Source organism: Ahaetulla prasina, chromosome 12 (genome assembly GCF_028640845.1).
Source record: "Ahaetulla prasina isolate Xishuangbanna chromosome 12, ASM2864084v1, whole genome shotgun sequence".
NCBI lineage: Eukaryota > Metazoa > Chordata > Lepidosauria > Squamata > Colubridae > Ahaetulla > Ahaetulla prasina.
Genome location: NC_080550.1, coordinates 12536526 through 12558844, shown reverse-complemented (window position 1 = coordinate 12558844; position 22319 = coordinate 12536526). Strand labels below are relative to the sequence as shown.

Genomic DNA, 22319 nt, shown 5'->3' with positions numbered 1-22319 from the left:
ACAAACGCTCCACAAAGCAGTGTCAGCTTCTTCTAAAATAAGAACAACAACGAACAGATTTTTAAGATCATCAATATACTGATGCTCATCAATTGGGGTGCATTGTTGTTGTTAGTTGCGAAGTCGTGTCCGACCCATCGCGACCCCATGGACAACATTCCTCCAGGCCTTCCTGTCCTCTACCATCCTCTGGAGTGCATTTAAACTCATGCCTACTGCTTCAGTGACTCCATCCAGCCACCTCATTCTCTGTCGTCCCCTTCTTCTTTTGCCCTCAATCGTTCCCAGCATTAAGCTCTTCTCCAGTGAGTCCTTCTTTCTCATTAGGTGGTCAAAGTATTTCAGTTTCATCTTCAGGATCTGGCCTTCTAAAAAGCAGTCAGGGTTGATCTCCTCTAGGACTGACCAGTTTGTTTGCCTTGCATGGGGTGCATAGGACACAATTGAAATAAATAAACACTTAAAGGGTTCAGTTACATTTCCAGTTCCTTTAAGACAATTACTCAATAGAATAGAAGAGAATTTTTATTGGCCAAGTGTGATTGGACACACAAGGAATTTGTCTTTGGTGCGTATGCTCTCAGTGTACATAAAAGAAAAGGTACGTTCATCAAGGTACAACATTTACAACACAATTGATGGTCAATATATCAACATAAATCATAAGGATTGCCAGCAACAAAGTTACAGTCATACAAGTGAGGGTATCTTAGTAAGAAATTTGTTGTTGCTATACATCTCACTCTCATAATTCTTATCTTTCATACTGATTTGGAAGAAATCGTATTTACTTGGTACAAAAGCAAGGCGATCAAGAATCACAGGAAAAACGGTTCCTCTTAAAACAATTCGCCCTGAAATAGAAGTCAAAGTGTAGAATGCAATGTTTGAATTGCAGAAGAGTTTTGACCTAACTTGCTATGAAAAAGTTGAGGAAGGACGGATAGCACCGAAAAAATAAAATAAAATAAAATAAAGGAGGGGAAAAATACTTTTTTTTTAATTTCTTTTGTCACAACAGTTTACACAAACAATTGTCATAGATAAAACAACATGTCTTGAAGAAAATATATAAGTAAAAAATATGCATCAACTATATTAATTTGATATAATGAAGGGAACAATAGGACAGGAACGGTAGGCACTATTGTGCTCTTATGCACGCCTTGCAAGGTTGATGCTAGGTCTTTGAAGTAGTGCAGATGAGAAACATGACAATGAATACCTATATTGTAATGTTGCATGAAAAGGAAACTTGCAAGTCTGAAAGTATCCATTCTTTACCTTTTACTGGAAAGAACGGTTTGAGAACCCTCAAACTGGAGAGGGTTTCCTTCTGAGATACTATCTCCATCCCCACCTCCCCTTTGGACTCAGATTTCATTTATTAGGCTGTTATCTAGGCTGTGGGTCTTCTACCCTGCTTCAAATGGTCACTAAACGAACGGTTGTTAAGTCAAGGACTACCCGCCCTACAGTCGGGTCTGCAATTAGCAGAAAGACACTGCACTTAACAGTCGATTGAATTGCGTACTAAACCAAAGGAGCTGGATTCAGATCATGTCCAAAGCCAAGCCACTAAGTGCACCCAGAGGTGGGTCTCAGTAGGTTCTGACCAGTTCTGGAGAACCGCTAGTGGAAATTTTGAGTAGTTCGGAGAACCGGTAGTAACAAATTCTGACTGGCCCCACCAACATCTATTCTCGGCCTCCCAAGTCCCAGCTGATCAGAAGGAAATGGGGATTTTGCAGTATCCTTCCCCCAGGAGTGGGGAGGGAATGGAGATTTTGCAGTATCCTTCCCCTGCCATGCCTACCAAGCTACGCCCACCAAGCCATGCCACGGCCACAGTAAAAAAAATTTGAAGCCTAGCACTGAGTGCACCCGTCTACAGTGAAGTTCCTTGGAAGGAAAACGTGGTTGCGTTACATTTTGCAAGCTGGTTAACATTCAGATTTGCTCTTCAGTTCATCTCCAGCTTCTACACTTAAGAAAGAGTGGAGGGGGGGAAAGAGGGCGAAAGAATGAATGTACAAATTTCTGACGGCTTCTCTTCACTTGACACCTTCCCGGCCAAGTGATGGATGAAGCGATTGCGTATTTGTCTTAACAGCTTACTCCAAGATTCACGAAGCGATCCTGGTCTGCTTTAAACAGGCGGTGTTTATTGTTTTCTGTCTCTGCTTCCAACTGCACAGGAAGAAGGCAGTTTTCGTATTTCTTTTTCCACCAACCAAGCCCACAGGACCGGCTGCTGCAAATGCCACCTCTGAAATACAAGAGAAAAAAATCATTTGGAAGAAGGAAGAGGCGGTGAGGGATGGGCTGAGCAGGTAGAAAAACACAGGAAAGGAGAAAGGGAGGAGAAGGAGAAGAAGGAGAAGAAGAAGAAGAAGAAGAAGAAGAAGAAGAAGAAGAAGAAGAAGAAGAAGAAGAAGAAGAAGAAGAAGAAGAAGAAGAAGAGGAGGAGGAGGCTGTGTTCCTAAAATATTTTCATAATGGGAAGAGGCTCCTTACTGCGTGTACCTTGCTTCTTCAGGAACAGTCTGGCACGTTCTCTTAGGTCATTTTTCGGCATTAAAAATGCTGCATTTTTAATGTGATGTTTTTCTATGAATTGGCTCTCTTCTGCCCAAACATTCCTTTTCTTTTCTTTTTCAAATTTTTAATTTTATTTTCCATAATATTTCCAACAATTTAACCAGTGTACAATACATTCAATTACCCAACATTTATTCCTCCCCATAAATTGTACTCAATCGGGCCCGCCCAGTCGCCACTCCCTTCCTTAAACCTTTCTACCCTTCTCTACCTTCTTTTAATTTCTCCACCTTCCTCTGCCTCACTTTCCTACTTCCCCTCCTCCTTCCCACTTCTCCCTTCCACCCTTTCTGACCCTCTCACCTCCCCTCCTTCTTCTCCCCCTACTACCTACCTACCTACTTTCTTCCTTCTCTATTCTCCTCTCTCCCTATCCTTTCCCTTCTGGAGTGGTTGCTGAGCAGGCCCGACTGTGCACCATTCCAACTTAATTAATTCTTCAATTATTCATGTACATTGGCAATCAATCCATTCGTAATCTTCGCCCTCCCCACCCCACCCTTTCCCCTCCCCCACCCAGGACTTCCCAGAACAAAATACAGGGTATTATATTTTTTTATTTTTTTATTTTATTTGCATTTATATCCCGCCCTTCTCCGAAGACTCAGGGCGGCTTACACTATGTTAGCATATTATATCTAACAAACATAATCTAAAATATAACATAAACATTCCTTTTCTTTAAACCCTGCACGTCATTTGATTTGGAAAGAGTCACAAAATTTCAAAATGTTTCAGCAAGTCAGACAGGGAAACCATTCTTGGCAATTTCTGAATAATCCCCTTGGTTTTTGATGCGATCCATAGATCCGTGATGGCGAACCTATGGCACGCATCCCACAGTTGGCACGCAGAGCCTTCTCTGGGGGCATGCGAGCCTTCGCCCAGCTCAGCTCCACCCCGCATGCGAGCGCGCCTCCCGCCAGCCAGCTGATTTTCAGCTCTCTGCCACGCGTGCAGCGGACGCAGGCGGGAGATGCGCATGCATGCCCAGAGGGGTGCGGGTGGGTCGCGTGCGTGTGGGGGTGGAGTGGGGGGGGGATCGCATTGCATTATGGCTGCAGGTACGCATGCGTATTGTCACACATGCGCGATTGCGCTTTTGGCATGCGACCTCAAAAAGGTTAGCCATCACTGCCATAGATCTTTGCTCCTTGTTTAGAGAAGAAAGCTACAATACACTTTGAACTGTTACCTAACCCTAACTCTATTCTTTCCTTCTTTTCTTTTTCTTTCCTTTCTTTTTTTCCTTCCTTTTCTCCCTCCCTTCCTTTTCTCTCTCCCTCCCCGTTTCTTCCCTCCCTTTTATCTCCTTCCTTCCTCTCCCTCTCTCCCTTCTTTCCTCCTTCCTTCTTTTCTCTTCCTTTCTCTTTCTCTTTCTTTTTCCTTCCTTCCTTCTTTTTCTTTCTCCCTTCCCCTCTTCCTCCCTCGTTCCCCATTTCTTTCCTCCTTCCTTCTTTTCCTTTTCTTTCCTTCCTTCCTTCTTTCTTTTCTTTCCGTCCTTCCTTTTCTTTCTCCTTCCTCCTTCCTTCCCATTTCCTTCCTTCCTTCCTTCCTTCCTTCCTTTTTCCTTTTCCTTCCTTCCTTCTTTCCTTCCTTCCTTCTTTCTTTCTTTTTCTTTCTCCCTTCCTCCCTCATTCCCCATTTCTTTCCTCCCTTCCTTCCTTCCTTCCTTCCTTCCTTCCTTCCTTCCTTCCTTCCTTCCTTTCTCTTCCTTTCTCTTTCTCTTCCTTTTTCCTTCCTTCTTTCCTTCTTTCTTTTTCTTCCTCCCTTCCCCTCTTCCTCCCTCGCCCCCCATTACTTTCCTCTCCTTCCTTCCTTCCTCCCTCCCTCCCAAGATGCATATAGATGGGGTCTCTAATCTTGTAAAAAGCTGTGCAGGAAGGGGACCTTGACCCACCCACCCCCAGATGTGAACTGTTTGCAAGAAAAAGGGGTCTCTGAGAACAGATGGATTCAAACGATCAGGCACTTTGAAAAACCTGCAGAGGAAGAGAAACCGGGGAAATAAAAAAACTTGACCGGGCTTTATTAAAGGCGAACATTTTTCCGCAGGCCCCTCCCCCACCCCGTTAAACACCTACTGCCCCCCACCGCGCAAACGAATAAAGAGAATTGAAAGGCACAATAAATATATTTATTTTTCCAACGCAAAACGGAAGTCCCCGCTCCAGAGGCACCGCTGGGATTCGAACCCAGGATCTCCTGTTTACTAGACAGGCGCTTTAACCAACTAAGCCACGGCGCCGGCTGCTGAGCACAGCCGCAGATCCGGCTTCATGTGTCTAAGCAGGGAAGCCTGGCTTTGAAAGAGCGTTGCTGGTGGGAAACGCAAAAGGGGCTGAAAAGAAGATTTTGGAGGGGGGGGGGAGAGAAGGAGAATCTTTTTTTGCAGGCTGCAAACAAAACAAAAAAAATGCTTCTGAGGGCCAAACGGAGCACAGGAGTGCAAATATCCTAATTAATAATCACACTTGGCCAATAAAAATTCTATTCTATTCTATTCTATTCTATTGACCATCAATTGTGTTGTAAATGTTGTACCTTGATGAACGTATCTTTTCTTTTATATACACTGAGAGCATATGCACCAAGACAAATTCCTTGTGTGTCCAATCACACTTGGCCAATAAAAATAAAAATAAAAATTCTAAAAGATGTCATTAGAAATATCCAGGAGCGAATGAGAGATCTCAGCCCCCATGGAGCCATCTGGATGTTTTACTTCGAATTTAAATTAAATTAAATTAAATTAAATTTTTTAAAAAACTGCACTCCTCTACTTTCTTTCAGCACAAGGTGCTAGGAACTGAGCTGTCATTTCAGGTCCTTAATAATAATAATAATAATAATAATAATAATAATAATAATAATAATAATAATAATAATAATAATAATAATAATAATAATAACAATTAGAATAGAATAGAATAGAATAGAATAGAATAGAATAGAATAGAATAGAATTTTTATTGGACACACAAGGAATTTGTCTTGGTGCATATGCTCTCAGTGTAAATAAAAGAAAAGATACGTTCATCAAGGTACGACATTTACAACACAATTGATGGTCAATATATCAATATAAATCATAAGGATTGCCAGCAACAAGTTATAGTCATACAGTCATAAATGGAAAGAGATTGGTGATGGGAACTATGAGAAGATTAATAGTAGTGCAGATTAATTATTATTATTATTATTATTATTATTATTATTATTATTATTATTATTATTATTATTATTATTATTATTTCGTATCACAGACTAGTGATCTGTGATACGAAATCCAGCATAATTATCTCGTTTGCTGTGTATACTGTCATTTTGTGTAAATAAAATAATAATAATAATAAGAAGAAGAAGAAGAAGAAGAAGAAGATGAAGAAGAAGAAGAAGAAGAAGAAGAAGAAGAAGAAGAAGAAGAAGAAGAAGAAGAAGAAGAAGAAGAAGAAGAAGAAGAAGAAGTTATTATTGTTGTTATACTGTCATTTTGTGATAATAACAACAACAACAAACGATCAAACTATAGAAGAAGAAAAACGAAGTTTGAATGATTATGTGAACCAAAGTACAGAACAGTTGCTGCAGGCTGTGAAAACAGAGAACGTTATAAAAACAACAGAAACAAGGGCAGACTATAAGGAAAAAAAACAGCTGGATGACAAATTAAATAGATGGAAATCCAAAGCTTTGCATGGACCGCACTTGAAAACCATTGAAGGAAAATGTGATGACAGCTTGACATGGGCATGGCTTAAGATGGGAACCATCAAGAAAGAAACGGAAGGTTTAATACTCGCTGCTCAAGGACAAGCACTACAAACTAATGCCATGAAAGCAAAGATACAAAAATCCACCGACAATCCGAACTGGGATCTAGGAAAAGGGCCAGTGGTGGGATTCAATTTTTTTTTTAACTACCGGTTCTGTGGGGTGTGTCTTGGTGGGCGTGGCAGGGGAAGGATACTGCAAAATCTCCATTCCCTCCCCACTCCAAGGGAAGAATACTGCAAAATTTCCATTCCCACCCTACTCCAAGGGAAGGATACTGCAAAATCCCCATTCCCTCCCTACACCAGGGGAAGGATGCTGCAAAATCTCCATTTCCACCCCATCTCATGGGAAGGATACTGCAAAATCTCCATTCCCACCCTACTCCAGGGGAAGGATACTGCAAAATCTCCATTCCCTCCCCACTCCAGGGGAAGGATACTGCAAAATCTCCATTTCCACCCCATCTCATGGGAAGGATACTGCAAAATCTCCATTCCCACCCTACTCCAGGGGAAGGATACTGCAAAATCTCCATTCCCTCCCCACTCCAAGGGAAGAATACTGCAAAATTTCCATTCCCACCCTACTCCAAGGGAAGGATACTGCAAAATCCCCATTCCCTCCCTACACCAGGGGAAGGATGCTGCAAAATCTCCATTTCCACCCCATCTCATGGGAAGGATGCTGCAAAATCTCCATTCCCACCCTACTCCAGGGGAAGGATACTGCAAAATCTCCATTTCCACCCCATCTCATGGGAAGGATACTGCAAAATCTCCATTCCCACCTTACTCCAGGGGAAAGATACTGCAAAATCTCCATTCCCTCCCCACTCCAAGGGAAGGATACTGCAAAATCTCCATTTCCTCCCGATCAGCTGGGACACGGGAGGCAGAGAATAGATGGGCCCATCAGAGGTGGTATTTACTGGTTCTCCAAACTATTCAAAATTTCCGCTACCGGTTCTCCAGAACTGGTCAGAAATTGCTGGAAAGGGCCTTCTCTGTGGTGGCTCCCTGTCTTTGGGACGTCGTTCCCCCAAAGTTAAGATTAGGCCTCACTTTGCTGCTTCTCCACAAGATCTTAAAGAGATGAATGTCAGGGTTCCAAGTAACACCCCCAATGAAAGAAAAAGATGGCGTCCAGGCTTGACAATGGTTGTTTTTTATATATATATATATTTATTTCCATTTTCCAACATCATATTTATGTACAAACTGTTATCCATCATTAATAATTAATTTTTATTTATTGCTGATTCGGGCCTGCCCGACTGCCACTTCCTTTCTTCACAACCTCCCTCTACCCTCTACTACTTTCCCCTCCTTCATCTTCTTCATTTTATTACTTCCTCTCCTCCTTCTCCACTCCTCCCTTTCGAACCTTCTTATTCCCCTCCTCCTTCTCAACTCTTTGCTACCTACTTTCTTCCCTCCTTCTACTCCTCTCTCCCTTTCTTTCTGAAATGGCAGTCGGGCAGCCCCAATATCATTTCAAATTTTAATTTCATATCTTCAATCATTACTGTACATTAATAACCAATCCATCCATCATTTTCCCCCTCTTTCCCCCCCCCCCCCCCTCCTTCTCCTTCCCCCCCCCCCCCGGACTTCCCAGAGCAAATACTGGGTATTATGACCAACAATCACAAGCTATATGTGATTATGTATAAAAAATATACATAAACTCCCACCCCTCTCTAAAACTTTAAATCCCCTCACAATAAAAATAAAGAGATAAGAAAGAATAATAAAAAAGAAAAGGAACAATGCCAATACAATCTTCCCTTCACATATTGCTTCTTCTTACAGTCCATTTTTAAAATTAGTCCATCTTCTCAAATTCAAATTTTCTCCACTTGTATATACCTTGATGAACGTATCTTTTCTTTTATGTACACTGAGAGCATATGCACCAAGACAAATTCCTTGTGTGTCCAATCACACTTGGCCAATAAAATTCTATTCTATTCTATTCTATTCTATTCTATTCTATTCCTTCAAATTTCATAAGTCCTGACAATGGTTTTGTCAACAGCCTTGGGGATCCCATTTGGAGCTGGTCAAATGGTTTGTCTGGTTGTGTAGCCATGGCTGGGAGGGGACTGAGCGTACATGTGCTAAATCGTGGGTTTTTTTAAATGCTGTATATAGTAGTCCTTGACTTACAACAGTTCCTTTAGTGACCATTCAAAGTTACAACAGCACTGAAAAACAGCACTGAAAAAGAGACTTACGGCCATTTTTCATTCTTACGACCAGAGGGTCACATGATCGAAACTGAGACGCTTGGCAACTGGTTCATATTTATGACCGTTGCCGTGTCCGAAGGTCACGTGATCCCCTTTTTACGATCTTCCAACAAGCAAAGTCAAAGGGGAAGCCCGATTCACTTAACAACCGTTTCACTAACTTATCAACTGCGGTGATTCGCTTAAGAACTGAGGCAAGAAGAGTCGTAAAATGAGGCCAAACTCACTTAACAAATGTCTCGTTTAACAACAGAAATGTTGGGCTACCTGTACATACTGCCCAGAATTACCTGGTATGAATTTGGCAGCTATATATATATATACATTTGTTTCATGTATAAATAAATAAATACATGGAGCGCTATGTCAGATAAAATTCCGTTCAACAGCTAGCTCTCGCCTTCAAGGATAATCCTGTTCATGAGGGAAATTGAGAATAAGGAAAAAAACAATACTGTCTGTTGTTTAATTAAATCAAAGCCAACCTTTTACCTAAATCCATGAATTATTCAGTTCAATAATAATTACCAGGAAAATGAACTCCAGGAGCAATACATCATGGCTTTATAATATTATAAAAAGGAAAACCCAGAATGGCATATAATGTATTTAAAATGCTTTTATTAAAGTACTGTTACATTTATTGAAGAGTTCACCTCGCAGGGTAAAGCGACGTGCTTTTTTTTTTTTTTCTAAAGTGACATTTTATTACAACGCTGTATAATTTATCTGGGGGAAAAAACATACAACAGGATTAGGAGCAATTTCATTTACACAACATAGCACTTTAAACTCTTATATTAGTTCAAGGTTTATCCCATTATGCAGCTCTATCTCTAAAAGCTATTACAGCCCAGGCTGACTCTATAACCATTTTTTGTCCCTGCTGTGAACTAAAAGTATTCAAATTCTATAAAGCAATTTATTATTTTGAATGAGATCAAATCCGCGCTAGTGCACAAATGTGCTATAATTCATAAGGGTTTTTCCCCTTATCACACCTGCTTTTTAGTAAGGTCAAGGTTCCCCTCGCACACACATGCTAGTTGTTCTCGACTCTGGGGGGGGGGGGCAGTGCTCATCTCCGTTTCAAAGCCGAAGAGCCAGCACTGTCCGAAGACGTCGCCGTGGTCATGTGTCCAGCATGACTAAATGCCAAAGGCGCACGGAACACTGTTACCTTCCCACCAAAGGTGGTTCCTATTTTTCTAGTTGCATTTTTTAAGTGCTTTCGAACTGCTAGGTTGGCAGAAACTGGGAGAAGTAATGGAAGGTCACCCCTTTACGCGGCACAAGGGATTCAAACCACTGAACTGCCGGCTTTTCAATCGATAAGCTCAGCGTCTTACCCACTAAACCTGCTTTCTATGTCACCCATATTTATGATGTCTGAAAATCCCCTCTCGATAACTCACAAGAACCAGTCATAATCAATTGATGTCAAAGTCAATTGACATCACGGTCACTCACACTTTGTCACTTCCCGTCTGGATTATTGCAATGCTCTCTACATGGGGCTACCCCTGAAGTGCACTTGGAGGCTTCAGTTAGTCCAGAATGCAGCTGCGCGGGTGATTGAGGGAGCCACACGTTGCTCCTATGTAACACCGCTCCTGCGCAGTCTGCACTGGCTACCTGTGGTCTTTCGGGTGCGCTTCAAGGTGTTGGTTACCACCTTTAAAGCGCTCCATGGCTTAGGGCCTGGGTACTTACGGGACCGCCTGCTGTTACCTCACGCCTCCCACCGACCCGTACGCTCACACAGAGAGGGTCTTCTCAGGGTGCCGTCCGCCAAGCAATGTCGGCTGGCGGCCCCCAGGGGAAGGGCCTTCTCTGTTGGAGCACCTACCCTCTGGAACGAACTTCCCCCTGGTTTGCGTCAATTACCTGACCTTCGGACCTTTCGCCGTGAATTGAAAACGCACTTGTTTATCCAAGCGGGACTGGCTTAATTTTTTTAAATTTTTTGAATTTTAATAATTTTAATTGGGGTATTTTATTTATGGGTCAAATTTGACGGTTTTAAATTTTCGGCCACTAATAGAATATGTTATTTTAACTGCTGTTTTAATCTGTACATTGTATTGTTTTAAATCCGGCTGTACACCGCCCTGAGTCCTTCGGGAGAAGGGCGGTATAAAAATCTAAATAATAAATAAATAAATAAAATAAAATAAAATAAATAAATAAATAAATAAAGTCTTGTCTTCTTGCAAGACTTAAACTGGTGAACTGAACCGAAAGTGATAGAGGTAGTCCTCGAATTACAACAATTCATTTAATGACCGTTCAAAGTTACAGCGGCACTGAAAAAAAGTGACTTACGGCCATTTTTGTCACACTTACAACCTTTCCAGCATCCAGCATTGGCCACATGATCAAACTCGGGACACTTGGCAATTGACTCACATTTATGACGGCTGCAGTGTCCTGGGGTCATGTGATCAATTGTTTTGCGATCTTCTGACAAGCAAAGTCAACGCAGAAGCCAGGATTCAATTTACAACCTCGTTATTAACTTAACAACCTCAGCAATCCACTTAACAACTGTGGCAATAACATTGGGACAAAACTCTACTGCGCAACAGAAATTTTGAGCTTAGCTGTGGCCATAACTTGAGGTCTACCTATATCCGCCCGTTAGAAGCATGAACTGAATTCTTTCAACCATTCTGTCTTCGCCATTTTTTAATCAGACCACAGAAATCGAGCAGCAGGTAAATTCGTTGTGGAAATTTTTATTTCATTTTATTTGCCACACTACGTTACAGGAAAACTAAAAAAAAAAAAAAAAGATTGCGATGTCCACAAATGTTTTAAAATCGGCTCGCTGCTGAATCCTTTAGAGATCTGAAGGCAAAGCGGGTGGCGGCGGTAAAACAACTTTGTTGGGAGATGCTAGTCGACAAAATACACACCGGGTTTCTATTGTGTCTTCTTTGTTCCGGAAGATCAGAAAAGATTTTTGACATTCTTCACACTGGATGTTGGTGTTAAAAGAAATTCAGCTGTAATAGGCATTTGACACTCAATCTGGAACTGACAACTCTTCCATGCCAAAAATTGGCCATCCACATGCACTTAAGTTGCAACTCACTATTTCTCAATATTTTTTCTGTTCTGCTCTGTTCTGTTCTGTTCCGTTCCGTTCCGTTCCGTTCCGTTCCAACTCCTATTCTATTCTATTCTATTCTACTCTACTCTACTCTATTCCATCCCATTCCATTCTATTCTATTCTATTCTATTCTATTCTATTCTATTCTATTCTATTCTATTCTATTCTACTCTATACTCTACTCTATTCTATTCCATTCCATTCCATTCCATTCCAACTTCTATTGTATTCTAGTCTAGTCTAGTCTAGTCTATTCCATTCCACTCCATTACAACTTTATTCTATTCTATTCTATTCTATTCTATTCTATTCTATTCTATTCTATTCTATTCTATTCTATTCTATTCTATTCTATTCCAACTTCTATTCTATTCTATTCTATTCTATTCTATTCTATTCCAACTTCTATTCTATTCTATTCTATTCTATTCTATTCTATTCTACTCTACTCTATTCCATCCCATTCCATTCCATTCCATTCCATTCCATTCCATTCCATTCCATTCTATTCTATTCTATTCTATTCTATTCTACTCTACTCTACTCTACTCTATTCCATCCCATTCCATCCCATTCCATCCCATTCTATTCTATTCTATTCTATTCTATTCTATTCTATTCTATTCTATTCTATTCTATTCTATTCTACTCTATTCTACTCTACTCTATTCCATTCCATTCCATTCCATTCCATTCCATTCCATTCCAACTTCTATTCTATTCTATTCTGTTCTAGTCTAGTCTATTCCATTCCATTCCATTCCATTCCAATTTTATTCTATTCTATTCTATTCTATTCTATTCTATTCTACTCTACTCTACTCTACTCTACTCTATTCCATTCCATTCCATTCAGGGGTGAAATCTACTTACCTTCCCAAATGGTTTGGAAGTGCACACGCCCTGCGTGGGTGGACCCTCTGTGCATGCACAAACCATTCTGCGCATGAGCAGAGGGTAAAAAACAGTTTACTTCCTGGTTAAAACCAGGAAGTAATGACGACCAGGTCGGTGGGCAGAACCTCACGTTGCTATCGCTACCGGTTCTCCAAACCACTGGCCATCACCGCTACTGTTTCGGCCGAACTGATCCAAACTGGGAGCATTTCATCCCTGATTCTATTCCATCCCATCCCATCCCATCCCATCCCATCCCATCCCATCCCATCAAATCTGTCACTTCTATTAAATATACTGACCTTGCATATTTTGGAACCTTTGGTTTTCACGGCTTGAATCACCATGGGGATTTCGTTGGCATTTTTAATATCCCATAATCTCACTGTCTGGTCCTATAATATTAGAAGAATTTTTGTATCAGTGTCCGGAATTGCAGTTCTTCCAGATAATGGTTGGACTTTGAGTTGACTACAATGTGCCACGTTTTTTCCATGGTTTTCTTGGTTGCCAGGATTCTTTAGTAACTTAAAAATTTAATTGACGAAGCCATGCGAAACTGTTTGTATTCTCTCAATAGATGATTGTCCTTCCAATAACTAGACATGTTGTGTCTGCGCCCCCCGAGCTGGGCCCCTTACCAGAAAGTGATTCGGAAAGTGAGGGGGAAGGGCCATCAGGACTTACCTCTGGAGCACCGGGTTCCCTGGCTCAGCTCCAGGAGCCAGAGGCAGGCCAGGTGGAGGAGATAACGAGGCCTCCGTCCCCTGACTCTTTCCCCCCCCAGGCCATGCCTCCAGACCCAGCTGATGGTAATCAGGCCTGGCTGGACCCTAGGTTTCATAGGCAGGAGAGGCGGGAACAACAGAAGCAGGGGTGAGGAAGGCCTAGGAAGTGCTGAGTCATGAAGCCACACCCCACAGGATATAAAAGCAGCAAGGGCTGCTATACCCCTTCGTGGCAAGCAAATCAACTGCTTAACTAGAGCTGAAGTACTGTTTGTTCCTGGTTGACTCATCGGCCTCAAGGGAGATAACAGAGACACTTGGCAGACGCTCGCTAGTTTTCTGCCAGAGCTGATAGTGCTGGCTAATTAAGTCATCTCTTGGACTGAGGCGAGGGGGACAGAACAAGACAATAAAGTAGTCATCAACGTACGACGACAACTGGGACCAGATTTTCCGTTGCTAAGGAAAGTGGTTATTAAATGGCGTGTACCTGATTTTATGAACTTCTTTGGCCACTGCAAAAAAAGCTCATTGTTAAGCGAATCACTGCAATTGTTAAGTGAATCAGGTGGTGCTTAAGCAAATTTGTGGGCGTGGCTTGGTGGGTGTGGCGTGGCGTGGCTTGGTGGGCGTGGCTTGGTGGGCATGGCAGGGGAAGGATACTGCAAAATCCCCGTTCCCTCTACAATCCTGGGGGAAGGATATTGCAAAATCTCCATTCCCACCCCACTCTGGGGCCAGCCAGAGGTGGTATTTGCCGGTTCTCCGAACTGCTCAAAATTTCCGCTACCGGTTCTCCAGAACCTGTCAGAACCCTGCTGGATTTCACCCCTGGTTTTGGTGCTTTGGCAAATAGGCTGACTCACTTAACAAACGCCTCGCTTAACAACAGACATTTTGGTCTCAATTGTGGTCATAAGTCGCGGATTAGCTGTCAGACGTTTTGAGAATTTTATCGCTTGAAGTTTATCGTTTTGGAGCTCTGATTCATCGCCGCAAAGATAATCTCCTATTGCGAGTGTTGAAACATTTCAGTGCATTCTGTTGTGACCCAGGTTCCTGGACCCGGACTCCTGGACTCGGATGATTCAGAAAGTGAGGGAGAAGACCTGGCCAGCCCTGCTTCTCTTGAGCCCTTTCCCTCCCTGGCACCCACTCAAAGGGAGGAGGAGGGGCCGGCAAAGCCTGATTTCCCTGGAGCCTTTTTCTGATTTGGCAACGCCCCAAGAACAGTTTTGGAGTGATGCAAGACTGCGCAGGCGTGACCGGCGCGCGCAGCAGAGGAAGCGTTGGGACAAAGCCAAGTCATAATTGTCATGCAGTGACATCTGCAGAGACTATAAATAGGAGGCGGGACTTCCTGGTTTTTTGTCTTGGACAAAGCAATGAATTTGCACGGGCAAACTGTATCAATGGAGGGAAGAATATATTCGTGAGTAATTCTGGCCTTATCTGTAATTTCCTTGTTATCTCCAGAAACTTGGCAGGCCCGTGGGTAGACGTGGCCAGGACATTTATATATATGTAAATAAATCAGAAAAGGAGGCCTCTGACTGACTCTTTGCTGGGAGTATTGGGGGAAGGGAAACAGAACACATTCTCTGATAACTTTTGATAATACCTTTGAAGAGGAAACAACAAGCTTCTTGTCCTGGCTAATGGCCACATCTGTCACCCAATCAGCGTGACCCTGCAGAAACATAATTTATCAGCCGTAAGACATAAAACACATTCCTAGCTAGATTTCTAGCTACACTCCTAAGGCTACTGAAGAAAAAGTAATATCCAATTTAATTTGGAGGAGCAGGCTGAAGATTACCCTGGTAGGTTTCATTTCTGTTTCATTCCACTACAGGTAGTCCTCGACTTATAGTACTTCATTTAGTGACCGGTCGAAGTTACAACGGCACCGGAAAAAGGGATTTATGACCATTTTTCACACTTACAACCGTTGCAGCATCCCCATGGACATGTGATTTACCTTCGGAACTGGTTCATATTTACGACGGTTGCCATGTCCTGGGGTCGTGTGACACCCCCCCTTTTTGCGATTTTATGACAAACAAAGGATAAAACAAAGGATAAAACATATGAAGAACGGTTGCAGGAACTGGGTATGTCTAGTTTAACAAAAAGAAGGACTAGGGGAGACATGATAGCAGTCTTCCAATATCTCAGGGGCTGCCACAAAGAAGAGGGAGTCGGGCTGTTCTCCAAAGCACCTGAGGGTAGAACAAGAAGCAATGGGTGGAAACTGATCAAAGAAAGAAGCAACTTAGAACTAAGGAGAAATTTCCTGACAGTTAGAACAATTAATCAGTGGAACGACTTGCCTGCAGAAGTCTTGTGAATGCTCCAACACTGGAAATTTTTAAGAAAATGTTGGATAACCATCTGACTGAGATGGTGTAGGGTTTCCTGCCTGGGCAGGGGGTTGGACTAGAAGGCCTCCAAGGTCCCTTCCAACTCTGATGTTATGTTATGTTATGTTAAAGTCTATGGGGAAGCCAGGTTCACTTAACAACCGTGTGACTAATCTAGCAACCGCAACTAATTGAAGAAACGTGGCTAGAAAAGTCGTAAAATGGGGCCAAACTCACTTAACAAATGTCTCGCTTAGCATCTCTGACATCAATACAATTGAACGTGTCCAGAAATATTTTACAAGAAGAGTTCTCCATTCCTCAGAAAACAACAAAATACCTTATCCCACCAGACTTGAAATTCTAGGCTTAGAAAACTTGGAACTCCGTCGCCTTCGACAAGACCTAAGTTTAACTCACAGAATCATCTATTGTAATGTCCTTCCTGTCAAAGACTACTTCAGCTTTAATTGCAATAATACAAGGGCAACCAATAGATTTAAACTTAATGTAAACCGCTTTAATCTAGATTGCAGAAAATATGACTTCTGCAACAGAATCATCAGTGCTTGGAATACTTTACCTGACTCTGTGGTCTCTTCTCATAATCCTAAAAGCTTTAACCAAAAACTCTCTACTATTGACCTCACCCCATTCCTAAGAGGACCATAAGGGGCCTGCATAAGCGCACAAACGTGCCTACCGTTCCTGTCCTATTGTTCTTCTTTTCTTCTTCCTATATATGTTTATATGTGTATATACTATATAATCTTTTTGTATGATGTTGTGACAAAATAAATAAATAAATAAATAAATAAACAACCGTGTGACTAATCTAGCAACCGCAACTAATTGAAGAAACGTGGCTAGAAAAGTCGTAAAATGGGGCCAAACTCACTTAACAAATGTCTCGCTTAGCAACATAGATGTTGGGCTCTGCGGTGGGTTTCCAATATTCTTACCGCTGGTTCGCCCCCCGCGCACGCACTCTCGCTTCTGCATATGCACTTTGCTCGCCTGCGCCTGGCCTCAAAAACGTGCCTAAAAAGGACGTCATAGAGCCGGGCACCCGTGATCTCCGCTACCAGTTCGCCTGAACTGGTACGAACCATCTGAATCCCACCTCTGGTTGGGCTCCGTTATGTTTGTAAGTTGAGGGCTGCCTGTATTCTGAAGAGCGTTTTCCATTGTGAAAGCATATGAAATTCCTTAACGTCTAACAGTAATGTAATTTATATTTAAAAATGTGCGAGTAAGTGGTAACAGTGGTGGTATTCAGCCAGTTCTATCCGGTTCAGGCGAACTGGAAGCGGCGGCTATGGGAGGCTCCGCCCACCCGCCCGGACGTCATCACGTCCCGTTTTTGATGCTCTGCCCATGTGCGTAAGGCTCTGCACACACTCACATTTGCAAACTGGTAGCGAAGGTAAGTTAATACCACCCCTGAGTGGCAATATAAATTTTCTAAATAATAATAATAATAATAATAATAATAATAATAATAATAATAATAATAATAATAATAATAATAATAATAATAATAATAATAATAATAATAATGTTTCAATTTGTATACCGCCCTTCTCCCTTAGGACTCAGGGCGGTGAACAGGCAAATAAAATACAGACAGAAATACATCATAATTAAAACAACCCTTAAAAAACTGACCTTACACCCCATAAAATTACAAAAATTTAAAACCCATCAAAATTCCATTAAAATTTAAAATTTAGAATTTAAAATCAGGCCAGTCCAGCCATACGAAATAAATAGGTTTTAAGTTCGCGGCGAAAGGTCCTAAGGTCAGGTAGTTGTTGAAGCTCGAGGGGAAGCTCGTTCCACAGGGTAGGAGCCCCCACAGAGAAGGCCCTCCCCCTGGGGGCCGCCAGTCGACACTGTTTGGCTGACGGCACCCTGAGGAGTCCCTCTCTGTGGGAACGCACCGGACGCTGGGAGATAGAAGCCGGCAGTAGACGGTCCCGTAAGTAACCCAGTCCTAAGCCATGGAGCGCTTTAAAGGTGGTAACCAATACCTTGAAGCGCACCCGGAAAACAACAGGTAGCCAGTGCAGTCTGCGCAGGATAGGTGTTATGTGGGAGCTCCGAACCGCTCCCTCAATAACCCGCGCAGCCGCATTCTGGGCTAGCTGAAGTCTCCGGTGCTCTTCAAGGAGCCCCACAGAGAAGGCCCTCCCCCTGGGGGCCGCCAGTCGACACTGTTTGGCTGACGGCACCCTGAGGAGTCCCTCTCTGTGGGAACGCACCGGACGCTGGGAGATAGAAGCCGGCAGTAGACGGTCCCGTAAGTAACCCAGTCCTAAGCCATGGAGCGCTTTAAAGGTGGTAACCAATACCTTGAAGCGCACCCGGAAAACAACAGGTAGCCAGTGCAGTCTGCGCAGGATAGGTGTTATGTGGGAGCTCCGAACCGCTCCCTCAATAACCCGCGCAGCCGCATTCTGGACTAGCTGAAGTCTCCGGGTGCTCTTCAAGGGGAGCCCCATGTAGAGAGCATTGCAATAGTCCAGACGAGAGGTAACGAAAGCATGAGTGACCGTGCATAGGGCATCCCGGTCCAGGAAGGGACGCAACTGGCGGATCAGGCGAACCTGATAAAAAGCTCTCCTGGAGACGGTCATCAAATGATCTTCAAAGGACAACCGACCATCCATAAATAAATAGAAATAGAGAATAGAAATAAATAAATACATAGACTCCCTTTCCAAGCACTTATTTTGATATTATTATTATTATTTACACACAATGACAGTATACACAGCAAACAAGATAACTATGCTGGATTTTCGTATCACAGATCACTAGTCGAACACTTCCCAAGCGTTTAGGACTGTGCGGGGCTTCACATATTATGATTTTAACAGCCAGGCAAAAGGATGGGTAGGTATGAAATCTCGTAGTCTTTCATAGTTTTCAGTCTTATAGACAATATATAGATTATTCCGTCATCTCTTACACTTTTCTAATGTTATAGCAGCGATGCACAAAGATGGCAGGGCCTCCTTTTATTAAGTCCTCATCCGGGACCAGTAAAATGAATATAATCACTTGAGAATGTCAGTTTGTTCCACTCTAGTTTATGTACAAACATTCTGGTTTCTTTGAGTTAACAGATTCCAATCTCGAGTGTCACGGGCTACGACTGAAATAATTACAACGGTTGATCATGAATCACCCGAAGAATGATGTTCCAGTTGCCTAGCAACCACAATTCAATTGCTATTTTGCTTTCACAAATGACTGAGCAGGGGCTGGTGCTAGGAACATGGCAAAGGTGGGACAGCCAGAAGCTTCTGAGGCATGCTTCCAGAACAACTACGAATGCTGAGCAAAAAGATGAGGGCGAAAGAAACGTTTCAAGCTATATCCCAGTGACACTATAACTTGAAACGTTTCTTTTGCCCTCATCTTTTTGCTCAGCATTCAAATGATCTATACTAAGGAGGTATCTACCCGTTTCTTTTACTACATAAAAACAGAATAATAGAATAATAGAGTTGGAAGGGAATTTTGAGGTCTTTTAGTCCAACCTAGGCGGAGAGAGAGGCAACCTAGAGAACCAGGGGTGGGATTCAGCCGGTTTGCACCAATTCGGGAGAACCGGTTGTTAACTTTCTAAGCAGTTCGGAGAACCGGTTGTTGGAAGAAATTTTATTTTGTTTTTTTCCCACTTTACAGGGCTAATCCTGTAAGGAAGGCAGGAAGGAAATATTCTGGAGTTGTTTCTAGCCTAATCTTTATTGCCCTGCTTACAGAAACTGTGTCTCTGGTTAACCCTTAGTACATTGTAACAGCTAAGGTGAAGCGCCCATCGATGTGAGTGATGTTGAGTTGGCCATGCCCACATGGTCACATGACCACCAAGCCACGCCTACCCAACTGGTCATTAGGGCAGAGAACCGGTTGTTAAATTATTTGAATCCCACCACTGTAGAGAACTAAGGAGAAATTTCCTGACAGGTTAGAACGATTAATCAGTGGAAGGACTTGCCTCCAGAAGTTGTGGATGTTCCAACACTGGAGGTTTTAAAGAAGAGATTGGACAACCGTTTGTCTGAAATAGTATTGGGTTTCCTGCCTGAACAGTGGGTTGGACTAGAAGACCTCCAAGGTCCCTTCCTATTCTATTCTATATACTCTACTCTACTCTACTCTACTCTATTCTGTTTCTCCCACTGCAGAAGCAGGAGAACTTATACCATTCTGAACAAATGGTTGTCCAATATCTTCTTAAAAACCTGAATCTAGGTAGTCCTCAACCTACAACCAGTTTTTTTTTTTAGTGATTGTGCAATGTTACAACGGCATTTTAAAAAGTGACTTAGGACCTGTTTTCACACTGATGAGCATTGCAGCTCATCCCCATGGTCACGTGATCAAAATTTGGGCACTTGGCAACTGGCATGTACTTACGATAGCGGCATTCTTCCAGGCTTCCTGTCATCCCCATTTGGTCACGTGATCAAAATTGATGACTGGGCATGTATCTATGATGCATTGCAGGGCCTGACATGCAAAGTCAATGAGGGGCGCCAGGTTCATTTAACCAATGCACAATTCACTTCATAAACGGAGTGCTTCGCTTAACAACTGCGGCAAGGAAGGTCGTAAAATGGGGCAAAACTTACTCAACAGCTGTCTTGCTTAGCCATGGAAATTTTGGGCTTGATTGTGATCATATGTCGAGGACTACCTATACTGAGGCCATCTGAATCCCCGTGTCGTGTCCCACCCCCCCACTCCGACGAACGAGTCAAGGAAGTCCGTAACAAACTTGGCAACGAAGCCTCTGCAGCTTGCCAAGTTCCTTCGAGGTTTATCAGGGCAGGCAGGAGTCCAAGTTGTGACTTCAGCGATAGGGTCAGGTAGCAGCAAACTCGATAAGACTTTGCTTGACTCAATGCCAAAAGCAGGTCCTTTATATAGGCTGTGGGGTGTGGCTCCATGACTCAGCGTTTATCCAGGCCTGCCCCTCCCTTCCTTCTGCTGGCGTCGCCTCTCAGATCTCTGGAAGCGAGGATCCTCCCACTTGAATTGTCTTCAGCTGGATCTGCTGTCTGGGAAAGGGAGGGGTCAAAAGGAGTAGGCCCGAGCAATTCCAATTCCTGGCTGGCTTCCTGCTCTGACAACTGAGCCAAAGGAACACAAGCTGTATGAGTGAGATTTATTGGGCTACTCCTTTCACTCCTGGAATCGTCTCCGGGCATGGGACCAGGGCCTGGGGCTGGAGGCATGACAGGCCATTCAACTTCATTATCAGACTCAGAGTCTGATAACAGGCCCGGCTGGAGACGGGAGGGGCCCGGCTGAGGAGAGGAGGGAGGACGAGTCACAACACCCCATTTGATAAAACAAGAGCTGTTTCAGTACCTTTAAGGATATCTTTTGATATGCTTCTCCTATGTCCCAGATACCGACGGTTTTGTCATAACCTCCAGACACCACGCAGGACGCTGAAATAGAACACAATGACACTACATGGGATGGCTTTCTATTGTTATGAAAGAGCCAAAGCTGTTCTACAAAAACTCTGAAACATAATTTGGATGATATTAGTCACGGTTTCAACGTATTTTCTGAAGGAGAATGAATGCCTTTAAACTGCAAGCAGAAATTCTGAATTTGCCTAAATTTATTGGGATGGGGAAAAGAAAAGAAAAAAGCTGCAGCTCTGTTGATCCTGAAGACTATAAGCATTAAATATGGTGGGACTGGCACACGAATAAACGTCCATATGATAGAGTGCAGTAATAATAATAGCTCGGCACAGAACAGAAATAAAGGAACAGGAATTGAGTTGGAATGTATAAGAAATGCAAAGTAGGCATAAATGTCTAACTGAAATAGGAAAACAACGAATTCAGGTTTTGGTGGAACAATAATTCATCCACTACCAACTAGTGGTATAAATATCTTTAGGACACAAGGAATCTGATTGATTGATTGATTTCTGTGCCATTGAATCAGTGCTGATTTCTAGTAACCACATAATACAGATTTACTCCAGGATGATCTGTCCCCAGCCTGCTTCCTCAGGTCTTTCAACCTATCTCCACTGTAATCAATTCATCCACTTTGTTGCTGGTTGTCCTCTTGCTTTCCATCTTTCTCAGAGAACTATGTCTTTACATAGTGTGTACAAAGTATGATAATTTAGCCTGGTCATTTGTGTGAAAATTCTGGTTACATTTATTATTTCATATATTATTCATTGTTTGTTTTCTTGGCTATCTGTGGTCACCTCATGACTTTAGATTAATCCTGGAAGTCTTATTTTTTGGGCCCATATAAAAATTCAGATAGACCAATAGATAGAGATGGGGAGAGAGAAATGGAGAAGAGAGAGAGAGAGAAATGATGATGATGATTATGATGATTGATGGATAATAGAAATAATAGAGATAGATGATAGAAGATAAATAGATAGATGATAGATGTAGATACACTGATAGATATAGATGCATTGAGAGATGACAGATAGATGATGATAGAGATAGAGAGATGATAGATGATAGAAGAGAGACATAGAGAGATAGATAGATGGAGATACATAATGATAGATAGATGA

At 42.5% G+C, this 22319-nt stretch overlaps 1 protein-coding gene and 1 non-coding gene across 2 annotated transcripts in view; both read right to left on the bottom strand.

Moving 5' to 3' along the window:
* Nucleotides 1–4775: 4775 nt before the first annotated feature.
* On the bottom strand, nucleotides 4776–4849 carry TRNAT-AGU (transfer RNA threonine (anticodon AGU)). The gene has a single exon. It is a non-coding gene; the product is annotated as a tRNA-Thr (tRNA).
* The window catches only part of WDR88 (WD repeat domain 88), a 28539-nt gene continuing 11054 nt past the window's right edge, over nucleotides 4835–22319 (bottom strand). Inside the window, exons 8-11 of the mRNA XM_058155411.1 lie at nucleotides 21122–21204; nucleotides 14992–15060; nucleotides 12945–13037; nucleotides 4835–4942 (exon numbers count right to left, since the gene is read on the bottom strand). Of these exons, the coding sequence (XP_058011394.1) occupies nucleotides 4835–4942; nucleotides 12945–13037; nucleotides 14992–15060; nucleotides 21122–21204 (353 nt within the window). The remainder of the gene's footprint in view (nucleotides 4943–12944; nucleotides 13038–14991; nucleotides 15061–21121; nucleotides 21205–22319) is intronic.